Source organism: Lithobates pipiens, unplaced genomic scaffold (genome assembly GCF_037356315.1).
Source record: "Lithobates pipiens isolate NorthernLeopardFrog02 unplaced genomic scaffold, aLitPip1_a1.2 Scaffold_8, whole genome shotgun sequence".
Lineage (NCBI taxonomy): Eukaryota > Metazoa > Chordata > Amphibia > Anura > Ranidae > Lithobates > Lithobates pipiens.
Window position 1 is genome coordinate 466,815,144 of NW_027507903.1, and position 13,985 is coordinate 466,829,128.

The window sequence follows — 13,985 nt, forward strand, 5'->3', positions numbered from 1 at the left end:
AGGACCACCATCCCCCTCCAGTACCACTGCCACCCCCCTCCAGTACCACCACTGCACTGGTGACACAGGTTTCACTCGGGACACAGGCTGCACAGAAATGTTTTACTTTGTTCTACAGTGGAAAAAAATATAGTATCAAAATCATGCTTTTCGGGGGGGGGGGGGCCCTTCCTGATTTCTTGCATCGGGGCCCTGAGGTTTCGAGTTACGCCTCTGGCCAAAATATAGTACACACAGGCCCAAGTTCATAGGGGAACATGACTGTCAATTTATTGCTTATCAGTGTTATCCCCTCTCTGTAGGCTCATGTTCCTACCTACCTTCCTCAACCTCAGAACCAACATCAGAATCAAGTAATGGCTGTGCATCCTCAAGAAGCAAGTTGCTTACACTGTGTTCAAATAATTCAGCTTACTCCTCCATGCATGATGCTGGGGCTATGGCAGGAGTAGCTGTGGACAAGGAGGCAGAATAAGCCACTTTTGCAGCTGTAGTGAACTGCAAACTAGTGTCAGCTTGGGTCATAGAGGATGAGGAGGCTGGTTTAGTAAGCCAGTCCACCTGAGGACTACACATTTGCCTGTGGACACAGAGACGCTGCTGACCCCCTCATAGTGGCATGGGAACACCTACCTCTCCTTGTTGACCTCGCAGACATGATTGGGGGGTGGCTATTACCCAAATTTACTAGAAACTGGGAAATATATGATTGGATTCACATTTTTGAATGAAAAGTGCTGCTCTTTAAATTGAGGAGCCTTGGGCAACTCCACGATTTGTGGCTAATTAAGGTGGAGGCCACATTGCTAGCACCGATGATGATCTAGTAGAGAATATTTCATGAAGTACGGATGGGTGATCCATATCATCATAGCATTTTATAGTTTTATTTTTTCCTGAGATGGGCTGGTCATATCTATTTTGTATGTTAATATACTGTAAAAGCCTTTTGGATCTCTTCTTCCAAGTAGGGTCTTCATAAGGTTTTGAAAGTTGTTCATGGTCTTTGAATCAATGCTGTGTGGTTTTTTTTTTTATGGTATCGTAAAAATGTATTAAATTGATGTAATTTTGCCAGTGATTTAGTTGTGTGGTTTGTGAAAGTTATTTTTTAAATTTTTGTGGCACAAAAAAAAGAAAGGGAGGTTAACCTTTATGTAATATGGAATTGTGCAGCTGTTCTTATTCATGTGTGCAGTGCACCTGAAAACTCTATGTGTACAGCATGACTCAGGGCTTTCTGTATTATTACAACCTAACCTTCAGATTAATTACACTCCAGCCACTTGACAAGCACCTGGATCCCTGTGAAAACCTCATTTGTGTTTTTTTGGGGTGACAAAGTCAATCAGCAGACAGTAGTCCAAACAAGGCAATGTGGGATGTGTGCTGGCTGGTAATCTCGATGTCGCTTTTAATGGGAACAAGCATTATGGAAAAAAAATAAATGGTACATTTAAAATGAAAATAAAGTCTATTTTTGCACTTGTACCCACAGGTAAGCCTATATTAAGGCTTACCTGTAGGTACTGTGAATATCTCCTAAACTTGCACGGTTTAGGAGATATTCACACTGCATGCAGCCGGAGAAGTCTGAAGGGACAGTATAGTATACCCGTGCCGTCCCTTCAGAGCCCCGTGCTGTCACTCCAGCGAGTGACATCATTATGGGTCTGCCAATCAGATTGGCGGAGCATACGAACTTGGAAAGAAGACTGGGTGAAGATGGAAGCCCTCTCAGCAGTGGCGAGCTGTCAGGAGGGCTTCGTTCTAAGGTAAGTATTTCATAATGTACTAGTATGCGATGCATATTTAAATTAAACTCTGCAAGGTAAAGACATAATATGCTAGTATGCGATGCATATTTGCACATTATGTCTTTGCAGGGTTTAAAATAAATAAAAATGATGCGGTTTACTACACCTTTAAAGCAGTATTAAAGGGATTGTAAAGGTAAATTAAAAAAAGAAATAAATGACAAAAATGTCTATACTTATCTACTCTGGCCGGGAACCTACTCTTTTCAGGTCCCCCGCCGGCGCTCCTGGCCCCTCCTCATGCTCGTACCTGAGTCCCTCTCTTGCATCCATTAACACAGACAGTGGGACTCTGCACCCCCCCCCCCCCCCCGCTCCCTCATCACTGGCTTTGATTGACCGCACTGAAGTCTGGAAACCAATGGCTCCTTTTGCCTCAGCAAAGCCAGTGAGGCCCGGAAGTGAGGGGAGGGAAGATCTGCAGACGTGCACAGTGCTGAAGTCTCAGGTAAGTAAAGGGGGCTGAGGGGGCAATGCTGACACCTACTGTAAAAAATTTTTACCTTAATGCAAGGAATGCATTAAAGTGATTGTAAACCTTCCTGTTTAAAAAAAAAACAAAAAAAAAACATGTAATACTTACCCCCACTGTGCAACTCGTTTTGCACAGAGTGGCCCTGATCATCGTCTTCTGGGGTCCCCCGATGGCTCCTCCTCGCATCATATAACCCCCTAGGAGAAGCGCTCTCCCAGGGGGGTTAACGTGCCGGTGCTCTCCCGAGCCCAGAATTAGCGTCTTATAGACACGTATGCCGGACTCAGCTCCGCCCCCCAGCGTCCACGTCATTGGATTTGATTGACAGCAGCGGGAGCCAATTATTATTATTATTAGTATTATCGCCAACAATTTACACCACGCTTTACAATGTAGAGTGGGGACAGCACAATTACAGTACTGAATTGTATTGAACTCAATACAGAATACAGTACTGTACAGTACTCAATACAGTACTGAATTGTATTGAACTCAATATAGAAGGGACAGGAGGGCCCTGCTCGCAGAGCTTACACTCTAAAGGGAGGGGTTGGTGGTATAAAAGGTAATAAATGTGAGGAATGATTTGCTGGGGGTGGCTCAGGGACAGTTGTTAGGTGGGCGTGGGATAGGCTTCTCTTAATAAATTAGTTTTCAGGGATCTCCTAAAAGTGGACAGGTTAGGGGCTGATCAGATATACCGGGGCAGAGGATGTGAGAGGCTCTGGAGAAGTCCTGAAGACGAGCATGAGAGGAGGTAACAAGGGAGATAGACAGCAGGAGGATGCATAGGATGCACTAAGGTGAAAAAACACGAGGGTGTACAACCCCTTTAAGGTAAAAAAATGTTTGACTTTACAACCACTTTAAACCCAAACAACAAAAATATAATATATTGCAGCTTACTAATCCTTAGATGTGGTGGCTGCATTGATTTTCTTTTGGGGCCTTCCCCCCCCCCCCCCTTTATTTGAGCTGGTGATCCTGCCAGTAACACACTTCCAGTATTAGGTTGTCTGCATTTTGAATTAAAGGGGTTGTATATCTTTGGAGTTATCCTTCTTAATGTATTCTATGCATTAAGGTGAAAAACCTTCTTTAGTGCAGCAGCCCCATCAGAACCCCCTTATACTTACCTGAGCCCCGTAATTCCCGTGACGGAAACAAGCACACAAGCTACGGCTGGTGTCTCCTGCCCTGATTTAATAGATTGATAGCAGCACAGTCATTGGCTCCTGCTGCTGCCAATCAAACCAATGATGCGGGTGTTGGGGGGTGGAGCCGAGTCCTGCTGTCTGTTTCAAGCAGCAGGACACGGGAATGCACCCGCACGGGTGTCCAGTCGGAGGGCACTTTTCCAACAGGACACTCGAGAAGAGGAGGAACCAAGAGCGCTGTTTAGGGACCCCAGAAGAGGAGGACCGGGGCCACTCTGTACAAAACCAATTACCCAGCGGAGGTATGTATGAAATGTTTGTTAAAAAAAGAAAAAGAGGAACCTTTACAACCCCATTAAGTAGTAAAGCAGACATTTTTGGACAGCAGCATTATCAGTCTTGGGAGAGGGTAGTGTTACACTAGCAGATTTAGATGGACTTGACTAGCAAATTGAAGCTGAACTCCAGCTAACACTTTATAAGTAGTTACAGCCAACATTGTTTTCCTTTTTGGCTAAAAGTTTTACATAAAGTAAATAAAAGTAAATAAAAGCTGACCATTGTAAGCACCCCTGTCAGGTTAAAGGGATTGTCCCAGGACGTGGCCTAGAGAGCAATGGTGTAGGACGCATGTAGTGAGTGCTCCGCTTGTCCATACTCCTGCAACATCCATCCTGCTTCAATCCTGCCAATCCTACCCAGCCTCTGCATCCCAGCAAGCCTGCCTTCTTTCCTGCACAATCCTCGGAGCCTTCCATCTTATTAGGGTGCCGCCCGAGGCCGCTCTCGTCAGACTTTCCTGTCCGGGGGCTGCCTGTGGGACAGACCATGGCTTCGGCCTAGATCCCGGAGCGCCGCAAGTCTCCCTGGTCTGCCTGACTGCAACGCATCTTTTTCTGTAGTCAAAAGATATTTGAGTATGGAGAAAGATCGGTCAAACTACTTGTGTATCTCGCCCATTTAGACTCGCGCCCCCCGGTGGTGGTGTCGTTGATTGACACCCAGGGGAACGATATCACTGATCCGCAACAAGTGGCAGACAAATTTGTGAGATTCTATCGTGCACTCTACACCTCTCAGGTCACTCACACTCCCCAAGACACCAGCAAGAATTACATTTCCTAAATTGACTGACGGCCAATGTGAACTCTCCCATTACTATGGAGGATATTTCGTGTCTGGGCACTTCTAAGGCCCCAGGATCAGGCCCCAGGATCAGACAGGTTACAGCTTGAATTTTATGCCACCTACTCTGAAATTTTAACCCCCAAAACTCCATGACCTATACAAATCCATATTCGACTCAGGAATCCTACCCCCCTATGAGAGAAGCCCAAATTGTAGTAATTCCCAAGCCTGGTAAGGACCCTAAATACCCGGAATTGTATAGACCTATTTCCTTACTACAGGTCAACATTAAAATACTGGCTAAGATTCTTGCCTCCTGTCTTAACCAGGTCATTCTGTCACTGATCCACCCTGAACAGACCGGCTTTATGCTAGGGAAAAACACTGCTATGAATATTCGCTGCCTATTCATGAACATTCAGGGGTCCCATGATGAAGTTGGCTCAAGGGTCGTGGTTGCCCTAGATGCCACCAAGGCCTTCGATTCCATGGAGTGGAACTACCTGTGGGAGTGCTTCTCGGGATTTGGACTTGGCCCCAACTTTATTCTCTGGGTTCAGCTCCTGTATCTATCTCGAAGGCCAAGGTGTTTGTGAACGGCTGGCCCTCCAACCAATTCCCGCTGGAGAGAGGGACCCAACAAGGTTGCCCCCTTTCCCCCATGCTGTATGCATTGGCTGTGGAGCCATTGGCCATCATGGTTCATGCAGACACCAGCATCCGTGGCCTTAGGGTAGGGAATCTGGAAGAAAAGATTGGGATGTATGCTGACGATACGCTCCTATACTTAGCCGACTAGGGTCCCTCCCTTGTTGCAGCCCTCCACTCCATAGAATGTATTAGTAGCCACTTGGGTCTGAGTATTAATTGGTCTAAATCCCAGATCCTCCCGATTGACCATTTTGCCCCCTCCCCCACGCCCCCCCCCCGACTCTCCCTAGGGTCTCCTTGATCAAGTACCTTGGAGTGCAAGTTACTAGATCGCTTGCAGACTATATACCCTTGAACATTGAACCCCTGTATACCCTGATCAAGATCAAGACACAGACTTGGACCAGACTACCCCTGGGTGTTATGGGACACGCCAGTCTGGTCAAAATGATACTCCTCCCAAAGATACTCTATTTGGTGTGGCATGCCCTCCTGTATATACCACACATTTTTTTCAAAAAAATTGAAACACATGGATTGTCCCAACACTCTAACTGCTGCTTTGTAGATATTTAAGGAACTCTGGACGGCCGCACTCCAAAACTAAAACGGTGCCTTTATTCAAAAAATTACAGGAACACAGCAAGTGACATCACAGCAAAAGGTAATAACAGCTGACGCGTTTCACACTATAACAAGTGCTTATTCATAGCTGGTGAATGAATGAATAAGCTATGAATAAGCACTTGTTATAGTGTGAAATGCTGTTATTACCTTTTGCTGTGATGTCACTTGCTGTGTTCCTGTAATTTTTTGAATAAAGGCACCGTTTTAGTTTTGGAGTGCGGCCGTCCAGAGTTCCTTAATTATCTACATTGTTCGCATGCTATGGCTCGCACCCGGATCTCTTCACCTGGAGCAATTATCTCAGTGTTCTCTGGATTCACCTAGAGCGGTGGTGTATATCTCTCTAACTGCTGCTTTGTTTGGACAACTTGGTCTAGCAAAGTAAGTTGAAAATAAACCGACTTACTGCCTGGATCACCAAGTGAAAATAAAGGGAAAAAAAGCCTTAAAAAAATAACTTATGTAGACATCACATCTAAGAAATGGTAACAGCCGTTTAATACATTTTTGTTTTTGGGTTTAATACTGCTTTAGGCTCGGTTCACACTAGTGCAAGCCATGCATTTGAATAGGCTGCTGTGCCATGTGAAAGCCACATGGCACGCACCTTTTTAAAAATGCAACCGTATAGTCTTTTTGACCACGTGGTTTCCCTGTGGTTCCCGCACCCGCAATCACGCTGTGGGCTGAGATGCCATTCAGAATGAATGTTGTTGCTGCCATTTAGAATGAATGGCTGCCCCGTGCGCCTCGCAAGAGCAGTGTGATCCCACAACCTTAACACACAGCCCACACTAGTGCAAACCGAGCCCTAATGAAAAATGGTATCATGTTCCCGAAGTGTATTTTGCTTTTTGGTTATCTTAATTCATATCACTGTTGTGTTCCTCCTTATTTGTTCTCGGTGTGTGTCTGGTTTGCTATTTTTACTTCACTGCTGACATGAAAATGCTAAAAAAAAAAAAATTTTTGTAGGCAAAGCGACACAACTGACTTTTTTAAAGCTGAATTACAGGCAGATGAAAAAACACGAATTAAAGCAGTTCACTGTTAAATCATTACATTTATTTTGTTTAATGCAAGCAGTGTAAGGCAGGTCATACACGGTGCAAATTTCTTTCAGGAAAGAAGCTTGCACGATTCCCTCCTCAACACAGACAGTGCTGACATTGGAATCAGCAATTGTCTTCACCCAGCGGAGGGGAGGGTGAGAACAGCTGTACCTTTACCAGCCTAAGCCCTTGAATTTTAATTGGTATCAGTCTCTTGCAGTCCCTGTACACCAGAGCTCAAAAAGGGAGAGAAAGGTGAACCTCCACCCCAGTCACAAGTTGTTTGCAGACTCTAACAGTTTTTCTTCTAAGATTGCCCTGTATTTGGCTTGGATTCTGACCAGCTTTCCTGTCCTTGCTGAAGAAAAGCATCCCCACAACATGATGCTGCCACCACCATGTTTTACGGTGGGGATGGTGTGTTCAGGGTGATGTGCAGTTTTATTTTTTCCCCCACACATAGTCTTTTGCTTTTAGACCAAAAAGTTACATTTTGGTCTCATCTGACCAGAGCACCTTCTTCCACGTTTGCTGTTTCCCCCACATGGCTTCTCGCAAACTGCAAACGGGACTTCTTAAGGCTTTCTTTCAACAATGGCTTTCTTCTGCCACCTGAGTTGTGGATCTCTGCAGCTCATCCTGATTTACCATGGGCCTCTTGGCTGCTTCTCTGATTGATGCTCTCCTTGCCCGGCCTGTCAGTTTACCTAGACGGCCATGTATTGGTAGGTTTTCAGTTGTGACATACTCTTTCCATTTTCGGATGATGGATTGAACAGTGCTCTGTGAGATGTTCAAAACCTGGGATTTTTTTTCATAACCTAACCCGGCTTTAAACTTCTCCACAACTTTATCCTTGACCTGTCTGGTGCGTTCCTTGGACTTCTTGATGCTGTTTGTTCACTAAGGTTCTCTACTAAACCTCTGATGGCTTCACAGAACAGCTGTATTTTATACTCGGATTAAATTAAAAGCAGGTGGACGCTATTTACTAATTAGGTGACTTCTGAAGGCAATTGGTTCCACTAGATTTAGTTAGAGGTATCACAGTAAAGGGGGCTGAATACAAATGTACAAATGCACGCCACACTTTTCACAGATTTATTTGTAAAAAATGCTGAAATCTGTTTATCATTTTCTTTCCACTTCACAATTATGTGCCACTTTGTGTTGGTCTATCACATAAAATCCTAATAAAATACATTTATGTTTTTGAATGTAACATAACAAAATGTGAAAAATTTCAAGGGGGTGTGAATACTTTTTCAAGGCACTGTATAATCTATATACTGAAATACCATGTAGTACCTGCTCCATAACTTTAAAGAGACTATTTTATGAAAAATTATAACTTGTTGAAAGTAGTCAATTTGAAATCAGATTTCACTAACGAGCTTCAATGTCTTTTAGGGTTTCAGATATGTGACCCGGGAAAATGAGTGTTGTGGGACATGTAAGCGGGCAGTGTGTGAACAAGAGATGCCTCACTTTGGAGAACATAAAGGAGATTTTGATGAATCTGAGAGCACAAGTCATTTTTATAGTGTAAGTAAATTTATTTTTGATTTTTAAAGAGAAACTCTGAAAGCTGTGCTCAAAAAGGCAAGCAGAGAGCAAAGGACTAGTCAGTAATATTGCCTATAAGCACCCTGCACCTGATCTTTCCCAATTTTTGATTTACCCATGCCTTGTCCTGCACTGTGTCTGTGTGGAGGCAGTCATCTTGGTAGAGGCTCTGGGTTTTGCTTCATCATGTCAGAGCCTTCAGCAAGAAAAACAGTGAGCAGCACTGTAGTCAGATCACCAAATCTCAATCGGAATCCCATGAGACTAGCAGTAAGAGAGCATGATGCCTTTGACCTCATCCTGTAGATTCATAGCTACGAGACTGTAGGCAAAGGAGTTATTAGGCACGTTCAAATCCCAAGAAGTCCAATGCTAGTTTTCAGAAGGTATATTTTAGGGTATAGTTTAGGCACTGTTAACATTTCTACCTGTTCACTGTAACATAACAAATCATACGTTTTGAGGTTGGCTCCACTTTAAGGGCATGCGTGAATCTCGGTGTGGGCAAATATAAATGAAACTCAGATCAAAGAAATGGAATAATGTGAAAAATATATTTTGGAAGAGCATGCTATTTTTAGGTGGCTTTTGATAAAGCTTGGACTTTCCTTAGACGCTTAAATGTCCCAACTGTCTCGGCTTTTATTTTATATCTTAATATAAAAGAAAGATTGTTACTCCTTTTTTTATCGAAAATTAGATCTAGGATTGCCCAAGTAATGTTACATGAAAAATTTGAGACAAGTATTTTGTGGTTTTGTACCACTGGACTACACACGTTCCACTTGCTGGCTCTGATGTGAACCTTCTAAACTTTTAGGGCATTCAGAGGGCTGATCAGTTTATTGTTCTCCCTACTTCTCCACTCTACCTATTAATCTTTTATGGTTATTTGTGTTCATCTTATGGTCATGTTCTACTGATGTATTTTTGATATTCTGTATGTACGATTAGGACTATGTATAAATCATGTTACAGGTACTCTTGTTACGCTGAATGACAAATATAAAATAACCATATTGAACAAAAACATAATTAGGAAATGTAAGCATTACGTTCAAGCTTATCCCATATTTAGCCATTACAAGTTCACAACACTCACTTCAGTTTCTTTTGTGGGTTTAAAATGTAAGATTGTCCCACAACAACAGTGTCTCATAGAAGGTACTGACATCTGCCACTGCCCACCTGCATAGCATTGGTGTTACCATTGCCTTGTTGAAGATGAGTGGAGCTCTGGGTTTGTGGACATGCCAGAAAGCACCTTCCCTAGTGGTCCTGCTACCCAGACCCATGTTGGTTAACTATAGTGGGCATTGTAATGTTTTATTATAGTTACTAGTAGCTTGAACTTTATAGGACTGCAACAAATGATTTATATACACAGTATATATAAATCATATGATAATGTTTAACAAAACAGCCCATCAAGCTGTATTTTACATTTTTTGAATCATGTACATTTTACCTCTACATTGATTATTTTGGCTTGCTGCAGGTTGGTGCACGGTGGGCGTCTCCATTGGATCCTTGCATCTTTAATGAATGCACACAAGTGAATGGAGAAGTGTTTACTCTTCAGAAGAATGTGTCTTGCTCTGACATTGAGACCAAGAACTGCCAAAGTGGTTATGAACTGAAGTGCGTTCACGGAGCAGAGTGCTGTCCCACTTGCCGTTGTGGTTAGTCTCCATTTTTTTCATATCTGGTACCTCGACAGCTATTTTTTGGGGGAGGCAAATATTTGTTAAAAAGATCTCTGATTTATACTATTTTGTTTTTAAATGATATAAAAATAACAGGGCAACTATGTTTATAATCATTATGCTGGTAAGCTCTTAGCAGACATTTTACACAACAGGGAACTATTTTATTTGCAGCAAGGGATCTGATGCTGGCTACACATCCATATTTGCCCCTGTTTTTGCCCCTCTCTGAAAGGGTAGTGTGTTCTAAATCAATCAAAGTCCCTTCTTGAGCAAACAAGAAAAGTATTTTTTATTTTTTTTTGGTTAGCCCCCCAGTAGGGATGAGCCGAACACCCCCCGGTTCGGTTCGCACCAGAACTTTCGAACGGACCCCAAATTCGTACGAACTTTAGAACCCCATTGAAGTCTATGGGACTCGAACGTTCGAATTAAAAGTGCTAATTTTAACAGCTAATATGCAAGATACTGTCCTAAAAAGGGTTTGGGGACCTGGCTACTGCCCCAGGGGACATGGGTCAATGCAAAAAAAAGTTTTAAAAATGGCCGTTTTGGCGGGAGCACTGATTTTAATGACGATTAAAGTGAAAAAAAAGTGAAATTTTCCTTTAAATATCGTGCCTGGGGGGTGTCTGTAGTATGCCTGTAAAGTGCCACGTGTTTCCCGTGTTTAGAACAGTCCCTGCACAAAATGATTTAACGGAAATAACGTCATTTAAAACTGCTTGCGGTTTTAATGTTATATCTGGTTCCTGCAATATGGTTGAAAATCATTGAGAAAAATGGCATGGGTAGCCCTCCCTGCCCATTACCAGCCCCTTTGGGTCTTGTATGCATATTAAGGGGAACCCCGTACCCATATTAAAAAAAGGAAATACGTGTGGCCCCCAGGCCCTATATACTCAGAACAGCAGTATACAGGCGGTGCAAACAAGACAGGGACTGTGTAGGTTTGTTGTGTTAAGTTGAATCTGTTTGTACTTTTCAACTGGTACATTTTTAAAGTGTAGCTCCAGTCAAAAAAACTATTTTTAAGCTTTTTCGAAAACATAGGGAAGGGTTATCACCCCTGTATAATTTGTTTTGCCGTCCGTCTTTTTCAGAGCACGCAGACAGCACGCACAATCTCCTACCGCTGACTGCAAGCTCTATTTAAAACGAGCAAGATAGTTAGCTATATAGGTGGATATAGCGGTGTATACTGCGTTCAGAGCACGCAGACAGCACGCACAATCTCCTAACACTGACTGAAAGCTCTATTTAAAACGAGCAAGATATTTAGCTATATAGGTGGATGTAGCGGTGTATACTGCGTTCAGAGCACGCAGAGAGCAAGCACAATCTCCTAACACTGACTGAAAGCTCTATTTAAAACGAGCAAGATAGTTAGCTATATAGGTGGATATAGCGGTGTATACTGCGTTCAGAGCACGCAGACAGCACGCACAATCTCCTAACACTGACTGACAGCTCTACTTATAAAAGATAGATATATCGCTAGCTATATAGGGGAATATAGCGGTGTATACTGCGGTCAGGGCACGCAGACAACAACCACTACAGAAGAGCAAGAACAAAAAATCGTCCGATAACGATCAGTGTATACTGTGTTGAAGGTACACAGAACACCCACTAACTGCTACAGATGCCAACACACTACACAAGGCCGCCGCGCTGGCGGCCTTATATAGTTTGGGGCGTGTACTACACAGCCTGAGCTATGATTGGCCACAGGCATCCTGCCTGTGGCCAATCATGGATTTCCTCGCTGCCGGCGCTGTGATTGGCCAAGCATGCGGGGTCACAGTGCATGCTTGGCCAATCATGAGCCAGCAATGCACTGCGCCATCGCAGTGCATTGTGGGCCGTGAGCGCCACACGAATTTGGCGCGAACGGCCCATAACGTTCGGAATTCGCCGAACGGGCGAACAGCCGATGTTCGAGTCGAACGTATGTTCGACTCCAACACGAAGCTTATCCCTAGCCCCCAGTTATGCACTACAGTGATATGTCAGACTCCCTGCAAGGTAGTTGATGTAAAAGCCAGTAGTTCAGATGAAATATATTACTTGGTAATTGGGACATCATCACCACAAGATATATCTGTAATTTCTTAGAGATTTGGGAAATTTACATTGTCATTTACATAGAAATAGTACTACAGTACATAAAAAGCCAAACTGTTTATTAAAGATACCAATACATGACTAGGGTATCACAGATGTTCACAACCCCTTAGTAAAAGGTACCACTACCTACCCCCAAATTATCCCCCTTTTAATCAAATGATAACAATACCAGTATGGAGACATTTTGGCTGCAGCAGCCATTTATTAACAAATAACCAAATGGTAACATTTCTTCTCAACTATTAATAATCATAATCAAATAACCATAACATAAAGGTTGCTGATCTTAGGAGGCACAATGAACCAACATCAGGTTTGTATCTGCTTGACTACTTAAAGATCCCCAGCCACACTACACCAGCTCCGGGACAACACAACTTTCCGCATATACCTCCTAGTTTCAACTTCCCAGTTTCCCAGTTAACGGTACTCCGGTTTCCTCCCACACTCCAAAGACATGCAGGTAGGTTAATTGGCTTCTGTCCAAAACTGGCCCTAGTATATGAATGGGGACCTTGGATTGTGGGCTCCTTAAAGGTAGGGACCAATGTGAGTGTGCGATGTACAGGGATAGGGACAATTGTAGACACTCACTCAGGTTGAACTGGATGGACTGGTGTCTTTATTCAACCTTACTAACTATGTAACTATGTAACCCACCATTAACTGGGATACAAGAGAGGACTCCATGCCTTAGATGGGTCCCTACTATGAACTGTTACAAAAAATTTGGATGCCTCCGAAGACCGCAACCACCTTGACGCTATGACCAACACTAAAAGAGATCCAATGCAAAGGGTGGGGAGGGTGGGAAGTTTCCTCTACATCCAGTGGTTCCAACGGCTTTGCCACCTCTACAAATCCCACCCTGTATACCTCCTGCAGCCCTCCTATCCTCTACAAATTTACCAATCCTGGTAAGTAGCATATTCTCCTGCTGTCTCTAATTAACCCTATCCTACACTGCTTCCTCTGTCCCCCTTGTCATGAGGCTCTCCACCTATTTTCTTTTTTTTCTAACTTCGAGCCTCTTTTGAACAAGACTCAAAGAGGGTCCAGCTGATGAGGTGTCTGCATCGCCCCATCTGTGTCAGGACCAAGCTGTCAAACTGACATCCCAGACATAGTGATTACACTGGGAGATCACAGAAAAAAATGCAGTTTTGATTATTTATAAACTACTTTTATTCCCAACAACAAATTTGGTTAACATAATATTAATACAAATCTGGCTCTTTTTTATCATGCCAATAGTTACAAAACCATCTCCACCTCAATCCCGCTTTATGGCATGTAATTTCTGCACCTACACCAGCTCAGTCACAAAGGGAGTGGACATGTAAGCTCCATTCATTTCAGGCCAGGGGTACACTTTCGCGCCATTGCCGTATGTTCTAGAGGGCCCTGTTACTGTTGTTTGTACTAAGTAAAATATTTTCAAATTATAATCTGTATTTTTTCAGATCCCATCCCAGGCTGTACACTCAATGGAACTATTATTGGGGTAAGAAACAATTTATCGAATTAAAGCTTTATTTAAAGAAAGCAAAAGCAAGAGGTCCAATGTAGAAAAATGTAAAATAATGCATTTCGGTAGCAAAAATATGAATGCAATCTGTACACTGGGGGGGAGAACCTCTAGGGAATCTAGGATGGAAATGGACCTGGGGGTCCTA

The 13,985-nt window shown here is 43.2% G+C and overlaps 1 protein-coding gene across 1 annotated transcript in view; it reads left to right on the forward strand.

Annotated features, from left to right (window-relative positions):
• VWF (von Willebrand factor) overlaps nt 1–13,985 on the forward strand; it is a 271,073-nt gene that overhangs the window by 237,142 nt on the left and 19,946 nt on the right. The window contains exons 44-46 of the mRNA XM_077468547.1: nt 8,318–8,452; nt 9,972–10,155; nt 13,773–13,813. Coding sequence (XP_077324673.1) covers nt 8,318–8,452; nt 9,972–10,155; nt 13,773–13,813 — 360 coding nt within the window. The remainder of the gene's footprint in view (nt 1–8,317; nt 8,453–9,971; nt 10,156–13,772; nt 13,814–13,985) is intronic.